General features: G+C 33.0%; 4 protein-coding genes across 8 annotated transcripts; 2 read left to right on the top strand and 2 right to left on the bottom strand.

Moving 5' to 3' along the window:
- The first annotated feature begins 1,201 nt into the window (after window positions 1-1,201).
- Window positions 1,202-4,351, top strand: LOC101249553 (uncharacterized). Its single transcript, XM_010323413.4, has 7 exons — window positions 1,202-1,411; window positions 1,779-1,878; window positions 2,002-2,040; window positions 2,273-2,378; window positions 2,549-2,631; window positions 2,789-2,850; window positions 4,027-4,351. Exons 1-7 carry the CDS (start codon window positions 1,329-1,331, stop codon window positions 4,136-4,138), a joined length of 585 nt encoding a protein of 194 aa, XP_010321715.2. The 5' UTR covers window positions 1,202-1,328; the 3' UTR covers window positions 4,139-4,351.
- A 715-nt stretch (window positions 4,352-5,066) lies between these two features.
- Window positions 5,067-6,430, bottom strand: LOC544298 (glutaredoxin). The gene is made up of 4 exons (NM_001247059.2): window positions 6,312-6,430; window positions 6,139-6,227; window positions 5,403-5,501; window positions 5,067-5,290 (listed from the first exon to the last, which is right to left on the bottom strand). The coding sequence occupies exons 1-4, from the start codon at window positions 6,365-6,367 to the stop codon at window positions 5,208-5,210; spliced, it is 327 nt and encodes a 108-aa protein (NP_001233988.2). The 5' UTR covers window positions 6,368-6,430; the 3' UTR covers window positions 5,067-5,207.
- Window positions 6,431-7,597: 1,167 nt separating this feature from the next.
- LOC101249270 (uncharacterized) lies at window positions 7,598-12,855 on the bottom strand. Of its 4 annotated transcripts, XM_019214511.3 has the most exons (10): window positions 12,490-12,729; window positions 12,259-12,405; window positions 11,049-11,390; window positions 10,759-10,792; window positions 10,259-10,480; window positions 9,857-9,946; window positions 8,613-8,678; window positions 8,431-8,522; window positions 8,294-8,341; window positions 7,598-8,063 (listed from the first exon to the last, which is right to left on the bottom strand). In XM_019214511.3, exons 3-10 carry the CDS (start codon window positions 11,387-11,389, stop codon window positions 7,961-7,963), a joined length of 996 nt encoding a protein of 331 aa, XP_019070056.1. In that variant the 5' UTR covers window position 11,390; window positions 12,259-12,405; window positions 12,490-12,729; the 3' UTR covers window positions 7,598-7,960. The 4 variants fall into 4 exon arrangements, with proteins under 4 accessions (XP_019070056.1, XP_004240347.1, XP_010321714.1 ...); XM_004240299.5 differs by lacking the exon at window positions 12,259-12,405 and having other exon boundaries at window positions 12,618-12,855; XM_010323412.4 differs by lacking the exon at window positions 12,259-12,405 and having other exon boundaries at window positions 11,049-11,393; window positions 12,618-12,810.
- Window positions 12,856-17,538: 4,683 nt separating this feature from the next.
- LOC101248977 (ankyrin repeat-containing protein At5g02620-like) lies at window positions 17,539-20,347 on the top strand. Of its 2 annotated transcripts, XM_019214233.3 has the most exons (4): window positions 17,539-17,675; window positions 17,784-18,274; window positions 18,775-19,184; window positions 19,382-20,347. In XM_019214233.3, the coding sequence occupies exons 2-4, from the start codon at window positions 17,938-17,940 to the stop codon at window positions 20,258-20,260; spliced, it is 1,626 nt and encodes a 541-aa protein (XP_019069778.1). In that variant the 5' UTR covers window positions 17,539-17,675; window positions 17,784-17,937; the 3' UTR covers window positions 20,261-20,347. The 2 variants fall into 2 exon arrangements, with proteins under 2 accessions (XP_019069778.1, XP_010321907.2); XM_010323605.4 differs by having other exon boundaries at window positions 17,543-18,274.
- Window positions 20,348-22,867: the final 2,520 nt, after the last annotated feature.

Here is a 22,867-nt window from a genome sequence, read left to right as displayed (position 1 = left end):
GATGTCAAAAATGCCAAAAAATTTTGTGGGTGTCCGTCAAGACCTTGGATATACATCCGGCTGGACCTCACAGCCATTACGACCCATTTTCAAGGTCAAATGAGCACTGAAGAGCACATACCCTCACTTTCGATGATTTTCGTGTGCTATAGCAAACCATTTTTTCGCTGATCCGAATTTCGACGTCAAAACAGCAAAAATTGTTTATGGACGTCCGTTAAGACCTTGGCTATGCAGCCGGTTGGCCGTCACGGCCAGTTCAAACCATTTTCATGATCAAACGAGCCCTGAAGCATGCATACCCCCCATTTCAACAATTTTCGTGTGCTATAGCTAACCATTAATTGGGTGATCCGGATTCTGACATCAAAAATTCCAAAATTGTTTGTGGACATCCGTCAAGACCTTGGCTATGCATCCGGTTGTCCTTGACGGCCAGTCCAACCGTTTTTCAAGGTTAGATGAGCCCCGAAGTGCATATCCCCCATTTCGAAGATTTTCGTGTGCTATAGCAAACCATTTTTTGGGTGATTCGGATTTCGACGTCAAAAATTCCGATTTTTTTTGCGGACATCCGTCAAGACCTGTTCTATATAGCCGGTTGTCCCTCACGGCCAGTCCGACCCATTATCAAGGTCAAACGAGCACCAAAGCGTGGATACTCTCAATTTTGACGATTTTCGTGTGCTATAGCAAACCAATTCATAAATTAATTGGATGTTGTTATGAAACTATATAAACAATGAGAAGAATAAAGTAGAGAGAAGAGAAAATACTTCATGTTCATCTTGAAGTATATTCGGGATTCATGGATCATCTTTACAACGAAGGAAAACCCCTTTATTTATATGAGAAACCTAACTTTTGTCTCCAAGTAGAATTCTAGACCATATTCTAAAAGGACTCCACATAATTAGACATTCATTATAATACAAATATGTTTATAACGGATACCGGTAAACTAACATATAAATAGCATATGAATAGAGTGGACAGTCAAATTGGTTTTAAGGCTTACCAATTAAAGTCATTGTTTTGCTTTTAATTTTTTCATGTGCTTTAAAATTTTATTGGGTGCCAATAAAATAATAAAGAAAATATATTTTACTATATAGGAACAAACAAAAAAAAATGTCAAACATGTCATCAGAGAAGTCAAATCATGTCTTAAATAAGTACTTATCTGGTCAAAGATTCATTCAATATTTTTGTCTGCAAATTTAGAACTAAAAATTCTTCAAATCTATGTATATGTTTCATTGTTTTTTCAGATTCTTTTAACAAACACAAGAAGGAGAGTCTAGAAGATTCATTTTCGCGGTATTTTGATGGCGGCGCTCAAGCACAATGCATACCTCAACAATCACTGGACTCCTGAAGAACAATCTGCTCTTGACGAATTGCTTGTCAAGTATGTCACTCATCCTATGTTTGCTAAGAACTATAGTTTTCTCATATGAATTTGCTCATAAGGTGATTTTAACATTTGATGTCATATGATGAAACACGTAGAATTTTATGACTTATTAGACGTTGAGAATATTCACCATCGAACCAGTAGATTTAGGGTTTGAGTCACCCTAGAGGGTGTGGATGGAAATGAAAAGGTTGTTAGCTATTGGTATACATGACTAATCGCTATTAGACATTTTTCGCTTGTGGATTGTCAAATAATACTGTTTCCAAACCATCTCTATTACTTTTGTACATTCGATTTGTTTTGTTTAGTTTGACGAATATTATGCCTAAACTGATAGTGAAATACTATTTTTTTGCAGATACTCAACTGACAATGAAATGCATCGTTATGCTAAAATTGCGATGCACTTAAAAGACAAATGTTTACGAGATGTAATATTGAGATGTAGATGGATGAGTGTAAGTCTTATACAAACAATAATTTGGTTTCAGAATGCCTTCTTAATTGAGATAAATCAGTTTTTTTCCCAACTAGGCATAATTAAATGTTCCTTTTTCTTCTTTTTTCCTGCATTTAAGCAGAAAAATAGGAAGCAAGGAAGTGATCATATTTCAAACAAGGTTCTCCGCCCTTTCTCTGTATATATTTCGTTTCGCAAAATGTTCTTTGCTTCAAAACATCCATAAGTAGTCATGGTCCATGTTGATCTCATTATGGATAATTCATTGATCATATATATTTGGCATCATTAAGTATGAGGGAACAAAAAAGAGGAAAAAACAAGTAGATTTATTGGATTTTGAAGAATAAGTTCGTCTTCATTATTTTTTTTATTTTTTTTTTGAGTTTTAGGAAAAGCTTACAGATCTTATGCCAAAATTAACTAATTACGCAAATGCTCCTCCCAATGCTCAAGCTATTTTACCAATGGATAGTAATGGTGAAATTTTCTACCAAGGTTGGTCGTCTTGCCTTTATTTTTTATACATTTTCAGGAAGATGAAATGAATAACGATGATAAAAGTATGAATCTCGTCTTGATGATCAAAATCAAATCATTAAAGCTGTTATCATAACTATAATATACATACAATGTTTCATCATTATTTTTTTCGAATTTTTTTGCAGCCATTGGTGGTCCCACTGGGATGCTTCTTGAACAAAATGCTCAGGCATTGGATCAAATTTGTGCTAACTTTGCCGCTTGTCAGGTCAGTTGATGATTTTGATATTTTACAGTAGGTCTGTGATATATGACAAACATTAATACTAACATTGTCTATCATTTACACTTGTAATAAGTTTATTCCATAAGAAGAATGTATGATTTTTATTATTAAAACATTATTTTTTTTGTGACTGATGCAGATCCAGGAAAACATCAACCTTCTCTGGCAAACTCAAAGTAATATCTTCAATGTTATGAATAAGTATGATTGATTATCCTCTATCTCGAGCTATATATATGTTTTCGTATCTTTACTAAAGTATCGGTTTATTTTGCATCTTGTCATTCTCTTTTATCATCTCTGGTACGTTCAAACTTACACTTTAATAGAACCCAACAAGAGTTGGGGTTAATCCCACTGGAAACGGAGAAGAAAATGAATCTACTAGTTCTTATCTTCAGTTGTGGTTGAAATTTCTAGTCTAGAAATAAAGTTGTGTAAAGTAAATATTGGGGTTGTTTAGTGTCCAAGTAACCAATTGTATTTAGAATCAAATAGTAACAGTAATGGACGACGATTTCAAAGTTTGATTATTGGTTTAATATAGACTAGGATTGTGTTCTCCATGACCTTAGGATCACAACTTAGATCTCATATGAATAACAGTCTCTTGATACAATGCATGCATGCATGATTTAGCAAGACCAATATCACCCATCTCCTTTCAGTCTTAGAGTGTTTAAGTTTTAACCCTTTCTTACCTACTATTCCCTCTCCAGCTCAAGTTATTCAATTGTAGAGTTCATTAGTTTCTTACTTTCTTAATCAATAAACATAGGTCCTAAAGCAAAATTAGAAACTAAGCATGCAAAACACTAATTGATAGTCATTCGTGGTTGATTTAACGTTGTTCCCTAGTCCATAGTTCCCATAATTAACCCTACTTGTGGTGTTTAGATGTTCATGTTCTTAACCAAACAATTGTTAAACATTGATCAAAGTTCAGAATTAATAGACTTATAATAATGAAAACCAATAATTCTTGATTAAGAACTCGAATCCCAAGATCAAACTAACCAAAATAGAAAGCTATTGTCTTTGCGATAAAAAAAACTGATAAAATTATATGAAACCCTAAGTAATTAATTACAGTATTCAATATGAATACTAATCGAAATAGGAAAGTAGTTCAGTCGACAACATGCACGGATAGGTAAACGGCTCGTGAAGGTTTTCACAGTCCGTTTAAACTTTCCGTGATCCAACAATATTTGCTGAGTTTCAACTTCATCTTCCCACGAGTCACTATATGGTCCATCTGCTTCTTCACAGGGGTCTCGTTTAATTTCACTTGCTCTTTTCCTTCTTACATATCATGTTCACGAGCCGTATACATCTTTATTTGCGCTTTCCACTTTATAACATGCTCTCTTGCAGCTTAAATGACATTTCAGAGATGAATCTGATGCCTCCACTCCCTATACGGCTAAACAAAGAGCTCGCCAACTCAATCTTTCAGCAACCACCACCAGTTCAAGAAAATTCATGAGTTCCTACAGTTTGTTCATGTTTTGAGGCTTTATATATAGAGATGGTTCACTGCACTTCCAATTTACTTAGAAAACATTATACTTGCACCAAGTTCATATACTGTTTGACTTTCTTTTTTATGCAATGTTTCCTTAATGAAGATTGTGACCTCTCGTATTTTGAACACATTTGTAGCATTAAATGATGTGGTATCAAGAAGTTTAGTTGTGGACATGTAACTTCTAGTTGAAACTTGTTGTTATCTATGTGTGGGGTATCTCATAAAGGAGACAAATTGATCTCCTCTATTAAATTGAACTGTGTCGCAAACACATATGAGAAGCCTGCTAATTAGTCCCGGTTGATGAAATTCAGCCATTCCGAGATGCCTTGTACAATACAAGTTAACCATTTTCGAAAAAGGAACATATACTATGTCTCTTCATATTCGTTCAAATTCTAAATACGCCTCTAAATATTTGTTCTTATAAACAACTTCAAAGACAGAAAATACCCAGAACCAAAATAGAGGATGTATGAGATTCTTCTATGCCCTCAGTTTCAATGGAAACAGCTTTAAGCCACTGGGAAATATGAAGATGGGACACTGGATGCCATTTTATCTATTGGAAGTCGTGCAATTTGAACTTCTCATCTTATATATTTTCATATAGACAATGACACTGCTACTGGCATTATCATTAGGGATGGACATAAACATCTAAAAATTGAAAAATTAAATCAAATACTGTGAATAACAATTGTTACTTTATTCATGCTCTTTTTTTATTTTTGTTCATAACAATTGATATGCGCATATGACAGTGGCGTACTATCACCTATTTTGCTTGCGTACTTAATTATTTTAAAAGGGAATTAGGTAAATCAAATTTTTAATAAGAAATTAACAACTCAAATCAGTATAAGAGGAGGCATTCAAGGGCTAATCGCGAAATTTTCAAAATGCATTATTACTCGTTCAACTTTCTTCTTTGAAACATCAAATAGCATTGACAACACTTAACTACAAAAAACATAGATCACTTTATTTCAGAGAAACAAGTAGATTGAACCTTCTATATAGTTCCCTAAGCTGTAGAAGTTTTAGCAATTGCTCCAGCCTCGGTTAGCAGAGGAAGAAGCTTCCCTTCCCTGTGCAACGCAGTTGTCGCTGCAATCATATATTCGAAAAGATCAATTATTCTGAAGTACGTCTTCTTATGACAAGGAATTTCAACAATAGAATTAAAAAGAGGGAAGAGGGATGTCCACAGATGACATACCGTCACAGCCACCAATGTGCTTTCCGCCTATGAAGACGTTTGGCACAGTTCGCTGACCAGTCCACTCAGCCAGTGCAGCCTGGATCTCACTTCCATCCTCTACATAAAATCAATTTTAGACTCAATGAACGAGAAATAGCACAAAGAATACTTCACCAATTCACTCAACATTTTAGACAATAAATTCACTATACACTGAAGAATACAAGTGCTTAGAAAACTATGAACAGGAAACAAATATATGTTGAGAAACATTATCAATCAGAGGAAATACATCAAAAATGATAACCGAAGGAGTGAGTTGTTTCCATTGCATTTCTGCTACAAACTTAATCGATTTCCCCAATCGCCTTGCTTAACTAGCCAAATGTAAAACAAATCACTGATAAATTTGCATAACTATAGAATACGCACCAAATTTGCTCCAAACATTAAGATATTACTTCTTCTCACGTAATTAAAACATAAAATCCCTCATCTTATTGTAAAATTACAGCTCAAACTGGAGCTTCATGACTGCTATTATCTATCAAAACAAACACAAAAATATAATTGAAACTGCAATCTCTTGGCCAACACAAAGTTCAATTTACAAAAAAATAATAATAATCATGTTAGAACGAAAGCAAATAGATCTTGTTTATCTCAATTTAATCAAAACAAACAAAATAAAACTGAATTGGCTTAATTAACCATCAAAACAACTTTAATTACTAATCAGAAACAGAGATCTTACTTTCAGAATCTAACTCAACAGCCTTAAAAGTAGCACCAAGCTTCGACAACAAATCCTTGACGCTAACACAGAAGGGACAATACGTCTTGCTGCAAATTCAATTAACAATCATTTCAGATCAAACAAACAAAAAAAAAAACTAACAACATCAAATTTAACAGAGATGCAATTACCTGAAGACCGCAACTGGATTTCCAGAAACAATTTCCTTAGCCTTGGCAAGTGACATCTTCAATCGATTTGCTTTTCAAACCCTAGATTATACAACAAAAACTCCTAATTATAATTTTTTGGTTAACAAAAAAACGAAGAAGCTCTATTTATAGAGATGATACGTAATGTCTTACCGCATAAGAAAGAAGGGAAAAAGACGATATTACCCAAAAATAAATGGGCCCACAGGATTTTATTAGATTATGACCGGCCCATTAACAACGACTCTAGTTAATGGATGGACCCGGCATTGGCTTCGTCAACTCGTTTCCACACAAACGTAAGAAAACTTTTCCCTCCATCTCAATTAATATAGCTTACAAGTAATTAATTACTCTATATAGCTTTTAGTTTGATAATTATAATTTATAGGTACATGTTATTTGGAGGAAAGAGGCGAGCGAGATTGGGAGAGAGAGGAGAGAGGCGAGAGAGTAGGAAAAAGGTGAATTGTGTATATATATTGGTTAGATAATTATATATTATACATATGTAATTGTATATATGGCAAGAGAGATTGGGAGAGGGAGGAGAGAGGCTAGCGAGACTGGAAGAGAGAGGATATAGGCGAGCGAGATCGAAAGAGGCGAGTGAGAGAGGTAAGAGAGTGGGAGAAAGGTGACTAATTATACATATACAAACATGACTAATTATATAAACTCGAAGTCAACCCATGGAATTAATGTATAATGTTATTCGCGAGGGTAATTATAACAAATTATAACCATGATGAGTAATTAAATAGTATAAGTTTGCTTATTCGCATAATTTTTCCATAAATATAATATCGTGTCTTTATGCAAAATTCAAGAAAAAAATGAGCAATTTTCACATAGCAAATACAAAAATCATATTTAGTTGTATAATTTGTTAGCTCCTCTTTAGATTTGTATAATTTCGCTGGCAGACCATTTGTATAAAATTATTGTCATCCTCTCGTTTGTATAAATTTTTGACAACCTGTCAATCCAATTTATGTGTTTGTGCATTTGTATAAAATTTTAATTTGTATACAATTGAATAGAAATAAAATGTTATTTTATATATATATATATATATATATATATATCAATTTTAACACCCACACTACACAGTCACGACAATCAAAACACTTTTGATAAAAATATGATGTCTAAGTAAAATATGCAGACAACTTTTAAGAGGTCATAGAAAAAAACAGTTAGAATGGCTCTTAGATCATCTAACTAGGTGCAGGTGGCCCGAGAATAGGTAATGTAGGCAACTATTTGAAAAGCAAAAAATGAAGCTTCATCCTTTGTATACAAATCCTTTAATAATTCTTAGACAATGAGTTTAGTAAATTTTTGCCTGTTGACAGAAAGGTATACAATTTCGAAATCAGTTGAACTTTGGTGTTCGGAAGAGCTCATCATCCAAGGCATGAGGGTGGAGAAGCTGCAGATAAACGAATATTTCCTTCCTACTTCACAAGATAACTACTGATTTAATACCTGACTGAATCAATACCCACTTAGCTGACGTTCTGCAGCAAAATCCGCCCATCACTCCCAAATAACACCATTTGTGGAACCTGACACACCTGGGCTTCCAAAGTAACCAAGTTGTGATGATAATTTCTTAGACATTGTTATGATTGAGGGAACCATCGCCACAACACATAATGTTTAAGTCTAACAAGTAATGCAAATATCCCGTAGCATGGAATATGCAAAACAGCCACCAATAAATACCTGGCCAGAATCAACACAAAAATTAGTTAGCCCATAAATAAGTTATACTGTTTGAAATGATAAAGTTTGGCACTTGAATTTTCGAAGGAAGTGACAAGTGTTCAATACGATATTTTGAAATGAGAAGCCTTGAACGTGGCTATTATAAAGCCTAAGAAACCAAATGTAACAATGCAATTTGATCACATACGTGTACCATGGTAAATAATATATACTAAAAGAACACATACCACACAGGAGCATATTTTAATGATAAGTCAAGAAAGGGGTATGGCCACCTGAAATAATCAAAAATGAAGGGAAACCCACAGTTAAGAGGAATGAGATGTATTCATTAAATCATAAACAAATAGAAATGAATTTTTACCAAATTGATTCACAGGCATGAACAATCCATTGAAAGATGACATAAACACCAGTCCATATGACAAAGTAACACATCCGGAACCACGGGAACCACTAGAAGAACAACTTGATAGTTTAATAAACAATATCCTTAATGATATTCTCAATAAGAACCTGGAGAACTAAAATAACGCTAGCATTTACCAAGGAATTTAGAGCTGCATCACCAAGGAGCAGGATAGCGTTTAGCGAATGCGTAACAACAGTGAACTGGAATGAGAAAGAAATATTGTTTAACTTCATAAAGGAGCAAAAGATTCAAGATAGACTAACAGAATTAGAATGATTTTTTTGTACTCACTACTTATTTCATATTTGGGAAGAAACCAAATATTTGACATACTCTGGATTTGTTAATGCAACTTCAATGATTTTCAAGGATGTAAATTGAAAATAGCTCAAATTCAAACCAAGAAGTAATGGTTTTCCTATCAAAATAATTTTTTGACAATTACTACCAATATGTTGAAACTATCATAATTGATATAATATGCAAGTAATTAACTTAGTTTCAGCCTCTTTTCAAAGAGTAGACCTAAGGTACCAGTGTCAATATTGGGGAAGATGAAGAAGAAGGAGCACATCACTTATAACTCAACGAGGTTTGAAGATACAACGTCCTTAAGCTTAATTCCACCAATTATACTAGACGGAAGAAATGTGTTTAAAATCTGGTGAAAGGGATCCGAATGACACCAATGGCATAGAGGATTTTGATCAAGTAGATTTAAAGGCAGTCAGGTATCCTTGTATGCCTGAATAATATATTTATCAACAAGCTCCGTGAAGACAATCCCAGAAAATAATGGAAAATAATGTACATGATGAATAACCAAATCATTATTTTCTTTCTGACAGGACAGAAAAAATCAGAGGAAAGATAACCATTTAGCTCTGTGTGCTCTAGAAATAGTAGACCAGAGAAGACTGGATAAGAAACCAAGGTGTATCCCTGACCCAACTAACAAGAACAATGACAACATAAAAAAGAAGAGGGCTAGAGAGAAAGGGGCAGTTTGCATATTGAATTGCTTCATCTTTTCTCTTGGAAATTTAGGAAGGACTATATCGTAAAGACCTATTCAGTCATCCAAACAAGTTTCTAAAACATTCATGACCAGAAAGCCAACACCTGAATAACTGGATGCACTGGTATAAGTGGCCATATTAGAAAGAAAAAGGTGGTCCGTGAAAGGAAAAACCGTACAAGTGCTTCTTTAAACAAAAGTTTGACCTATAGGAGGCTGTTACGGCAAACTCATGGCTATGTGTCTAAAATAAAGCCAAATATCTCAAATCAAGTTTTAGAATCGTAGCAGCTGATGTCAAGCACCCAAGAGAAATAAAGAGCGTAACCAGAGAGATCTTTTGGAATATTAGATACTTACACTGTTAAAATCGTAGTTTTTGAGTGTAAGAAATGGGAAGATCACAAACCAGTAAACAGAGTCAGTGAGCATCACTGCTCCAGCAGCCATCTGCAGGAAAAAACGGCAAAGAAATGTTTAGAACTACACAATCTACATGAAACTTCCAGAAACTTAACTTCTAACAAAAAAGTACTTTGTAACACTAAGTGCAAGAGATTCTCGTTAGGAAAACTATATATGTTAATGTCTTAATGACTAGAGGTGGGTGATAATATTTCACAAGCATTAACCAGTGGGAGGATGTTCTCAAAATTACAAAAGAACACACATAAGTAGGTAGAATAAAACTACAGCAGTTTCTATGTTCTACCTATTAGAAAACAGAAACCTTGTTTGGGTCCTTTAACAAGGATGTCGTACCTGGAAAAGAATCTGGAAGAGGTAGCCACATCGTCCAGCAATTTCAGGAACAAGAAGCATTCTCTTGTAACCCACATTGTTCGCTAACTTGACGCCATTCATATAGTCTGTGCTTGTAAGGGACTCGAGTAATCCTTGCTCCACATCCATCTGCATTTTGCTGACATCGCTGTTTGTTTTGTTATACAGGTAACAACCATAGATGGAAAGTCCTGAACCAATCTACAGATAGTTACAGAAGCATGATGTTAGGGAGAATATATTTCATTAGCAGCATCATGCTAGCCAAAGTGAAGGATATTTTTGTAGCATGCAATTACATGCACATATATTTAAGAGGTTAAAAACATCAAGTATGTACTAATACAGTATGTAAATGATATAAATTCAAGAAAGTAAACCTTAACTAACATACATACCCAGAAATAGATGGCGATCGTACTAATATTGTAAGTAAATGATAAAAATTCAATAAAGTAAACCATAACTAACATACATACCCAGAAATAGATGGCAGTCAAAGCAAATGTCCACCTGCAGAAATCAAAACATCGTGAGAGGCACTCCATTTTATAGCACAGTCTATTTCTTTCCCTAGTTAAAGCAATAAAGCTTATATATTCTGTGCATATAAGATACAAAAATTGCAAGTCATAATAGAATACCTTCAAACAAAAACACACACTTTCAACCTTACTTTTATATATAAAAAAGAACACAATCATATACAGTCCTGAAAATTGAACCTATATAGTGCTACCTACTTACAAGCATTATCTGGAATACTTACTGAGTATAATAGTAAAATATGTCACCTCCATGAACAATAAAATCAGAGACAATCACCAGTGTGAGTAAAGCAAGTGAAAAAACTCGGAAAACCGCCAAATAAATTGGGTTTATTATTTTCACACATGGTTTCCAAGCTTTGTCAAAATACAAAATCCATGACCGTTTTTGACAATCCTCCCTTCTATCAGATTCTGGAATTACATTAACTGATCGTTCATACTTCCATAGAATGATCACAGCTATAACCGTTGGTGTCAAGACCCATAACGCACAGAGCAAAAACCTCCAGTTCAACCAATAACTCAGATCAGTAGTATCAGCAGTTGTCAGGAGCTGCATCCTGCTGGAGACACGTGGTATTAAGCATTTGTTGCATGTTAGATAAATATTTACAAATATCACAAAAACACAGAAATCAGAGTGTTATACTGTTAAAAGGTTTTACGTAGTTTTACAATAATTTTAATGGTATATCCCAATCAGGATGTCAATTAGTAGTAAAGCATGTGCTCTGTTACCTCTCTTCATTCAAAATAGCAGAAAAAATTGTTTCCTATTTTACTTTTTGACAATAATTATTTTGTACTTCTGAGTTTAGAAAGACTACATACTTCCAAATGTGGCAATCTCAATGTTCAAATTACAAAATGACTTATATCACAGGCAAGATCATGTAGGTTTCTGTTAGGTAGTAGATATATCTCCCTATATCTCTGATGGGACATTAAAGGTAATAAATCCATAACACAGCTGCATCTGGAACTTCATTCCGTCATATAAAGATCATTATGATTTATCAGTTCACCTTATCAATAAAGTTAACACATTACAGTCCCAGGTGAATTTATAGGCAAAAATACCGGGAACATGAACCGTGGTCTTTATGTATATATTTTTGTAAAATTAGTATAGTATTATCAGCTGGCACCCCTGATACAAGAACATTAAACAGTGCACTCAGTTGAAAGTTGAGTTCCTTACCTATAGGACTAGGATACAATTCCCACTAGTTACACTTTTTCCTTCTCTCTCTTAGTGGTGCACTCATGTTTTAGAAATCCTAGTTTCGCCTCTGACTACAGTAGTAACACACAGAGCAGATCATTTACCATATCAAGTAGAAACACATATATACATTAGCAGTTACGTGTAGCTCTGATATAAACCGATAATTACTATATGTGATTTCACCTAATCAATAAATTTACCTCGTTCAGTAGACATATACATTATCAATAAAGTTAATGCTACTTCAAAAGAGTGAGTGATACCGAATCCTTCATTCTACTGCTACTTCGCGTATCATCAATTGTTGGCTATAGTCATCTAGATGACTACATTCCATCAATCAGTGCCTTTCCAATAAGAACACGATCAATTATTTGTTTAAAAGTATAATTTTTTGCGGCATTAACATACATCTAAATCAGATAACTTACCAAATACAAACACGCAAAGGAAATACAGACGTTCAAATTACGCTTTCAGTGTTCACAAAAATGAAAACTTTCGATTTTCTGGCAATTACAGTGAACGGCGGTGAAAACGAAGCGTGATAAGTACTTACCGGCCAGATCGTCCGGCGCTGTGTCGGAGAGAGAGAATTAGAGAGAGAAAACACGGAAATCACATGCGCCGTGCAAATAGCCGAGAGAAATGGATTTTACTTCTTTTTCTATAATTTGCTCTTTTTATGAAAATTTTTAATGGATAAAAAGGACAAAAAAGAATAAGGAAAGAGTGTGCAATTTGTTCACTTGAAATTTTATTGTTACACTTTTCACCTAGATATTAGTCACTAGCAAACACACAAGTACTCCGTCCCCTTTTATTTATCTATTTTTGAATTAACATATCTATTAAGAAAAAAAATTATTAACATATTAAATTTATTATTTTATATCTATTATTATAAAATGGATAAAAAGTTTTTACATTTTTCAAAGTAATTAGTCATTTAATTAAGGATATAATACGTAAAAGAATTGACTTTTCTTAATTTATCAAAATAGACAAATAATTAAGAACAACCATAAAAGAAAAAGTGAACAAGTAAAAAGAGACAGAGGGAGTAATTATCAAAACCAAATTAGTAAAGTCATAGCCTGCTACAAAGCGTGATATACTCTCTTTTTTGGAATAAAATGTCTATTTAAACTAGGGGTGAACATAAATACCGAATAATCGAAAAATTGAACCGAATCGAAAAATTTTGGTTCTTAGATTTTGGTTTTTCGGTGTCGATTTTCTTTTTTCTGAATTTTGATTTTTTGGTTCGAAGTTCGGTGCAAGGGTCCCGAAACTACGGCACACAGAAGAATCGAAGTTTTATTTACTAAATTTAAAAATATTTAAATTATATTACTTAATTGATAATAGTTATACACTTTTAAATTTTGATTCATAATATTTACATTTTTCAATTTTTAAAATACAATAAATATAATGTCAATAAAGTGTTGAACTATTGTTGTTTATGTATAATTGTACATTATGAGTTTTTATATTTTGGTGTTCGAAAGTTCATCGTGGCATCGTGCTTGCTAGGCTGTTTGCTCTCTTCTTTATTTATTCAGCATTCTGGTATGGAGAAAGTCTTTAGGCTTTAGCAAAATAGCAGCCATCAATGCTAAGAAACAGAAATAAATCATTTGGCATCTCTGCTAAAAATCATTTATGTCATCTTTATTTTTACTAAGTACATGATAGAACTTTCAACACTTTATCATATTTCCTCTTTATTTTTATGCACACCGAAAAACCGATTTAAAAACACTAAACTAAGCCTAATTGGAGTAAGAAAAATTAAACCGAACCGATCTAATTTGGTATAAACTATGGTGCACACTTTTCTAAAATTGAAACCGAAAAACTGAATCGAAATTTGATTAAACCAAACTGAAAAACCGGTCCACCCCTAATTTAAACGTTAATGAAATGATTTACAATTATACAAGTTTTTATCATTTATTTTAGATCAGATTTTTAAATGTCATGTTTCTTTCTTGAACTCTGTGTTGAGTCAAACTAACTCATACAAAATGAGACAGGAGAATATAATTATTCACAACATTAAAAATGAGAAGTGCTAAATGGCCAAAAAATTTGGCTAGAATTTCGCCAGAAAATTTTAAAAACTATAATATTTGTTATAAAATCAAACTTATAAGAATATAATCATAAAGAGAAGAAGATAAGAGAAGTAGATAGAAGAAGAGGAGGAATTTTTTTTCTTTTTCAAGTGTATTTATACAAAAGGTGAATGATATCGCTATTAATAGAGTTGAGATATCACCCAAAAGCCACCATGATAAATGCCCAATTAGTAGGTACATAGTTATCTTAATGGTTCTTATCACCTTGGAAACATGTATACATGAATACAATTAAGTCTTGAGTATATCTAAAGGACAATCCACATAATTCAATGGATTTATAATACTCCCCCTTGGATGTCCATAGATAATGTGCCTCGTTAAAACCTTTACTAGAAAAAAATTCAGTGGGAAAAATTCTAGCGAAGGAAAAAGAGTACACATATGTTTTGATATGCATTGTGTGTTGTCTCATTAAAAACCTTGCAAAGAAAACCCAATGGAAAAAAAACCTCGGTCAAGAGAAAAAGAGTGCAACGCGTATTATACTCCCCTCGATTAAAACATTAATTAATTTATTGTGATGATGTCTCCAATCTTCGTACATCGTGGTTGGTATATTCTTTTTCAAAGAAAAACCACACATTTCATGAACAAGCACAAAAACAAGTATAATATTCTGAACATGATATACTGAATGCTTAGATAACTAGATGCAATGTCCAAATTTATAACATGCGTGAGACTGAATACTAACTATACTGTAAATATGGTCAATGCAATAGAGTTTGACTAAACTCTAGGAGCTACTAACAACTGATAATAAAACCACATAAGCTAAATGTGGAGTCCGATGTATACGCCCCATCGAGAGGACCCAATATACCCTGCTAGAGGTATAAAGGCATGATGGCGTGATTATTAAACTGATGTCCACAAAAAAGACTTACAACCTACTTGGCTAGTAGTTCTAGGACTATTTGGGTACGCTGAACCTTAATCCAACTCGGTATTATGATACTCCCAATGAATTTAGTGGTTAACTGATTATGACTAAGTTTCTATAAATACTAGATAGTTCAAACTGAACATATAAACTGAGAATGCAACAATTAATCTCATAATGATGCATTAATAACTAAGGCATGTATATTTGAAGTAACTAAAATATTTGACCTAGCATGTGTAATTCAAGAACTAAAGAAATACATAACTAGGGTTCTGAAATTCATGCAATAAACTGATTATTAACATATTAATCTGATTTGTATAATTCTAATAGCTAAGAACTCAATAATTCTAACATTCAAGAAACCTTAAGTCTAGTCATGATATGAGAATCAAGAAACTGACTGAAAACTAGGGATGTAATGTGTGAAAGGAATCCACTAGTGAAATCTCACATACCTGGTGATGAATTTCACTGAGAAATCTTTAGATTACGGGGCTAAAACTGATGGAACCTTGATGCGTTCTTGAACTAGGTTCTTAACCTTTTTCTCCTCTTTTGCTTCTAATTTTCTAAGTTTTGTTTAATGTTTGACTTAGGTTAGTTTTAGTTATGTTTCTAGGCTTAAACAGACTAAAACCTCATGATTTAGGGTTTAAACGACATATCTTAGGGGTTAAAACGAAATAGAAAAAGAAGAAAAGACCCCCGAATTAACTCCAGTCGGAGTGCTTGACGGATTGGACTGATAGGCCATTGTTCAATCTACGATCCGTAGGTTGGGTCCGTAGTTCGAGTCTAATCAATATACCTTCACTAAAATGAGTATAACTTTTTACTCGGAGGTTGGATTTTAGCAAATTCGACGGAGTTGGAAAGAAGATTCAATTATCTATGATATAGTAGGTCATACAACACCTAATTCCTTTTGTGCTAAGATTTATGACCATTTGAAGTTGACACAGTTAACAATTCCCTCCTAACTGAGTGCTAACCTTTACCTACGGTCCGTAGGTCCATCTACGGATCGTACGGGTGGATCATTGTTCTTGTCACAGGCTGGGTAACGGGGTCTTGATCCAAGGACACAGACCACGAACTGTGGTCTGACTTACAGACCTATGTGCGTCGAGACTTAGCCAATTTTCTGAGCTGATTTTTGGTGAGGAATTATAGTGGTGAACCACGGACCTACAACACGCGCTGTAGATCAGACTATGGTCCGTAGATGGTGACCGTAGGTTACACCTACAAACTTCTAAAAAGCTAATTTAGGTTTGTTTTAAATATATGGTGTTACAAAGGGCCTATCAAATTATTTCGCCAATTTTAAAATATATAGATTTTATCTAAAAAATTTCTAATCTTCTGTATTCAAATTCAAAATGAAAATTTAAAGCTTAAGTCTCAAAATTATAACAAAATCATATAAATTTGAACAGAGAAAATGCAATCCAATAATAAAGTTATAGTTAACCAAAAATTTTTGATCCCTTATATTATGATGGGAAACATGTGTAACATCGTAAGATATTTAAGGGTCAACTCGAAAAAATGGAGGGATGAATCACCGGAGAGGAGTCAGGTCCCTCTCTTAATATTATTACTCCGATTTTCATTTTAGTCTACCTAAAATACATCTTACTTTTTATATCTTCTAATATAATATTCAATATTTTTTAAAAAGTCTAAAATTTCATAAAAAGGCATCAACATATAAAATAGAAAATAAAATAAAATAAAATTTCGTCATATCTAAAGAAACAAATTACCTATGTGCATAATACTTTTCTAGTGAAGCCCCTTGGATAAGAATCGCTTCGTCATTGTTCTTATTCAGTCAAAGCAAGAGTACCCGAAGGTCTTCGGAATGATTTAATTTGGTTTGGTAATTCAGAATTTATTTTTTCTATTATCTTTTTAGTCGAGAGACTAAAGAGTTTATCTAGTGCGCATAAAATGTTCATCAAAGGATAAAAATTCTGACAAAAATTATAGTAAATGCAGATTATTTCGAACTTATTTAGCATTTATAATGATGAGTTTGTTGTGACCTTAACCTATGAACCAAAATCTTTTCAACTCTGAAGTCAAGTTCCATGAGGTAGTGAGATGATGGAAATTAGTGAAAATAATTTTTATTAGAAAAAAAAAATTAGTTAGAAACACTTATCGTGTGGCTAACATGAGTGGTAATGAGATGATTGAAATTCCTTTACTCTTAATTAAAGATCTCAAATTTATATTCTTGACAATAATTAAAATTCTTCCACTCTTAATTAAAGATCTCAAATTTATATTCTTGACAATAGAAAAAAATTATGTTGAGAATTAGCCCCATAAATAAGCTTTGATAAACATAAAAATATATTACCCACAAAATATATTTTATTTTTTTGGTTCTTAATATTTCAAAACATTACCCTCATCCTCAACTTTAAAAAAAGAGCCATTTTTATGGTTCTTTTTTTTTTTTTTTTAGCTCTCTGGCTTTGTGGATCTCAATATTTTTTTTTCTTTAGCTCTCTGGCTTTTCATTTAAGAAAAAAGAACAACAAGGGGATAGTTTATTAGATCTCAGGTTCACGTGAATTTTTTAATATATATGTTAAAAGTTAATTAAATATCTATAAATATTTGATTATGAATCACGTTATTGAATTTTATATTATTTTTTTTATCTTACAAGGAACCTCTAAATTTCAAATTCAGAATTCGTCTTTTGATCTTTTTACATAAAGATTAGGTTAGGGAGCAGAATGGATATTGATGATTGGTGTATGTAGTTCACGAACATTTGAGGATTCATATAGCTGACCCCAACTAAGGTGTAATTATTGTATATGATGGATCCACAGGCAGCGAAGCCAGTGGCGCCACGAAAAAAGATGACAAAACAATTAACAGGGAAAAGGGATGATAGTTCCTTGCATGCAGCAGCTAGATCTGGAAATCTCGTGGCGATAAGAGAGATTCTTGATGAGACAGGGGAGGAAGATTTGGCAGAGATGCTGATTAAGCAGAATTCAGCTGGAGAGACTGCATTGTATGTTGCAGCAGAATATGGTTATTATCAGTTGGTTAGGGATATGATCCATTACTATGATCTCGTAGCTGCTGGAATCAAGGCGAGGAATGGTTACGATGCCTTGCACATTGCTGCAAAACAAGGAGATTTAGGTAAGTTCATGTTAGTAATACAATCAAACCTCTCTGTAATGACGTTGTTTCTTTCTAATATCTTTTGCTGAAATGTCGTTATAGGGAACATATAAAATAACATAACATGAAAGATTTGTTCACGTAGAAAAAAATGGTTGTTATAGTAAAATGTTGTTGTAGAGAATATATAAACATGAAATATCGGTTCATGCAGAAACCATGGTTGTTATATTGAAATGTTGTCATAGAAACATATAATATAACAACATGGAGTATCGGTTCAAGCAAAAACGTGGTTGTAATGTTGTTATATAAAATAACTGTTATAGAGAGGTCTGACTGTAACATGAGTTATTGTTGGCTCCAACTATTTCGAGAGGCATAGCTGTTATTGTTTTTGTTGTCCACGGAGATGATATTAGTATGAACTCCTCCCATCTAGTTTCCGTATGTTCTGATGTATAATTTTTTGGCGATTTTAGTATGAATCTGAATTTTATTGTATCGTATTGTTGCAGATATGGTAAAGGTACTAATGGAAGCACATCCAGAGCTCTCAATGACAGTTGATATTTCAAATACTACAGCTTTGCATACAGCTGCAAACCAAGGGCATATAGAGGTGGTGAATTATCTACTCGAGGCAGAGAGTAGTTTGGCCACCATAGCTAAAAGTAACGGTAAAACAGCATTGCACTCTGCAGCGAGAAACGGACATTTACAGGTTCTCAAGGCACTTTTGAATAAGGAGCCAGGAATTGCAACTAGGATGGATAAAAAGGGGCAAACTGCACTTCATATGGCTGTCAAAGGACAAAGTCTTGAAGTTGTCGAGGAGCTGACTAGAGCTGATCCTTCATTGATTAATATGGTTGACAATAAGGGAAATACCGCCTTGCATATTGCTGCTCGGAAAGGCAGAGATCAGGTATGTTAGATTCCTAATAAAACAACAATTACGTCCCAATCCCCAAAGCAAGTTGGAGTCAGCTATGTGAATCCCCGGTTTTTTTTCCATATTGTATAAGAAGCACTTTTCTTGAAAAGGTTCTATACATCTGCCCTCTCTCAATGGATCGTTGAAAAAGTTCACAACTCATTCATACTTTGTTTTGAAAAATGCAGATTGTGAAGTTGCTGCTTGTGCAAAATGAAACTGATACTAGAGTCGTCAATAGGTCTAACGAGTCAGCCCTTGACACAGCAGAGAAACTGGGACAGCCTGAATTAGTAACTGTCTTGCAGGAACACGGGGTTCAAAGTGCTAGATCCATCAAACCGCAGACAACAAATCCAGCAAGAGAGTTGAAGAAAACTGTAAGCGACATAAAACACGGGGTGCACTATCAACTGGAGACTACGGCCCTAACAAGGAGACGTATACAAGAAATTGCCAAGCGTGTGTACAAAATGCACGCGCAAGGTCTTAACAACGCAATTAATTCTACCACGGTTGTCGCTGTGCTCATTGCCACGGTTGCCTTTGGAGGAATCTTTCAAATCAATGGCCAATGGGTTGATGATCCAGACGATATCCCACCTGATCATACCCTTGGAGAAGCAAATATTGGTCCGAAACCAGCATTTGTAGTTTTCTTCATCTTCAACTCACTATCCTTATTTATCTCTCTTGCTGTTGTGGTTGTCCAAACAACGATCGTGGTAATAGAAAGCAGAGCCAAGAAGAAAATGATGTCGATAATAAACAAGCTAATGTGGGTTGCATGCTTGTTCATTTCAATTGCTTACTTGTCCCTATCGTATATTGTTGTTGGCAATCACAATTTGTGGATGCCTGTATTGATTTCCGTTTTAGGGGCAGTCATAATGTCTACGACATTTGGAACGTTGTGTTACTGGATCGTTATGAACCGGGTAAGGTCATCAAACAAGAGAAGCCTCCGAAAGAACTCTATGAACAACAGGTCGCGGTCATGGTCAGCATCAGTCCTCTCAGATTCAGATGCTCTAAACAATGAATACAAGAAAATATATGCTATATAGACAGTTTGCCCCCAGATTGTAATTTTTTGTTTTCTTCATGTGTAACACTTATCAAAGTTTTGGTTAATCATTTCTATTCTTAGTCAATGACTTGTGATTTCTTTGCATCTGCTTAGGGAAGAGTTATTCGATATATGTATTAGTATGAGGTAATTAATAGGTGTCAATAAACACTACTGTTATAATTGGGTATAGAAAAAATGATTAGTCATGAAATTAGTTTCAGGTATTGGTTGTCACAATGCTCCTTCATTCTCTCGCTATAGGCTTTAGGGACATTTACAAATAGTGTTAATTGCTGCTAAAAATATATCTTTCGTGGCAATTAAGTTATTGTTGTTAATTATTTGTCGCTAAAGATTATTTTGGTGTAGGATATATAACCTGCATCACTTAGGATTTATATAGAATTCAAATCTTACCGAAAGCTTTGTCTTTTGGTTGACCCGAGTGTTTATCGAAAATAGTTTCTATGTGTCTAAGGTGAGATAAAATTTGTGTACATATTACCCTCCTAGACACCTCTTTGTAGGACTACACTAGATATACTATTATTGTTGTGTTGTTGTTGTTTTATCTTTTTGTCAATTCATGGCAAATTCAAGATATAAATTGTGTAAATTAGGTATATAACATATTATGTAGTCATATTCTCAAGTTATGGCATAAGAGTTTGATTTTCATTCTATAACATTTAATATATCAACTTATAGCATTTTTTTAAATTAAAATATTGTAAATATTTATTCTAAATAGGACGAAAAATAAAATTAAAAAATGAATAATTAAAATTGGATAATTTCCTTGAATGTAGTTACTGTTATTAACTGATAACAAAATGTGCAGGATTTTAAAATATATTAATTATAGATTTGCACCTTAATTATCTCAATCCGTTTTTAATGATAATTATTTTTGATTTTTTATCCTTAAAAAATTGTATTCTGTTATCTTTCTTCCCATAAACGTGTATCTTTTTTTTTCCAGAAATTGAATTATATTCATATATTCGAATTCTGTCATATTTTATCGTTTTTTTTTTTTGGAAAAACAATTAAAATTGAAGGTTGAAAAAGTTTAGATTTGATTTGATGGAGAAAATTGTGTCAATTTTAATTAAACATGGTGGCAAATGGAATTCATCAGGTTAGTTTATTTTAATATTTTATTAATGTGTCGTATTTTTTCCCCATGTTATATTGCATATGTTAAATTAATATCCCAGTAATATAATTAATATCCCTTTCTGTTTGTATTTGAAAGTGTACAGTATTCATGCAAAACAAATTTATGGAATAATTTTAACATTACTATGTACTATATATCAAATTTTAATATGACATTCATAATTCATATGATTTTCATACATGATTCGTACAGTGTTCATATATGTTAAAGTGGGACACATTTAGTAATAATCAGTAGTAATTTATATAAAACCATCAGAGTAGTCATAATAAAAAAACTGGAAAAATACATAAATTGTTCATAAGTTAAAAAAAAAACAAGTCATTCAAATAAACGTACATTGTGCCATAAAGATTTCTACTTCCTGATACGAAATTTTGGAGTAGGATAATTGGTGGTGTCCATAACTTGTTCTTTATGAGTTCGAGGTCCACCCTTCTTACTAGCAATTGTTCCTGTAACTTCACTTTCACTGATTGCGCCTTCATCATTCTTTGATTTTCCATAATGCCAAAGTCATCCCTAACATTTTCATTCCCCATTATAAATAAGTGTCTCAACAATTGACATTGAATTTTAATGTAATGCGAATTATAAAAAAATCCAAAAGGCGTTTCATCTAGGAATTGTTGAAACTTGTCTTGACCTAAAAAGATCAACAAATCCGCAAAACACATTCATGTTAATACATGAAGACAAATGTGTTTGTGTCTTCTTCTCCTAAAAAATTGTAAAAATTAAATACATTAATCATACACATATTCATACACATGTAATACAAAACTAATACAGTGAATCATACACAACTCAAACAAACTTACAAAATAATATTGAAAAATACATAATTCATACACATAGTATACAAAACATAATACAATATAATCATACACATTTCAAACAAACTTATAACATTCTTTCATACACAATATATTCAACACCAAAATATACAAATCAAAACATAGAGTATAACTAATTATGGATATTACTATTCAACAGTATCAAAAAACTTGATACAAAAAAAATTATACACACTTCATACACATTTCATACACATTTTATATACACCGTGAATCATACAGTGAATCATATAAAATTCATACAGTGAATCATACACAATTCATACAGTTAATCATACACTACACAATTCATACAGTGAATCATACATAAAAAATACATGTTTCAGCAATTGATATTGTAATATGAAGAGATCTGTAATTTCATACAATGAATCATACACAATTCATACATTATTTATTTACACAAAATTTATATTTTAACTATTTTATACCCGAATAACTGAAAATAAAAATAACAGAACATAAAAAATTTTAAAAAATTAACTTTTACTAACCTTTGAACTTTTTTTGGGTTTAACTGTTTCTTCTTCTTCTTGTAAATGTGAAGTATCGATTTCAGATG

This window comes from Solanum lycopersicum, chromosome 6 (genome assembly GCF_036512215.1).
Source record: "Solanum lycopersicum chromosome 6, SLM_r2.1".
In the NCBI taxonomy this organism is placed as follows: Eukaryota; Viridiplantae; Streptophyta; class Magnoliopsida; order Solanales; family Solanaceae; genus Solanum; species Solanum lycopersicum.
The sequence above is the reverse complement of the archived record's forward strand: the minus strand, read 5'-3'. Positions and strand labels throughout refer to the sequence as shown.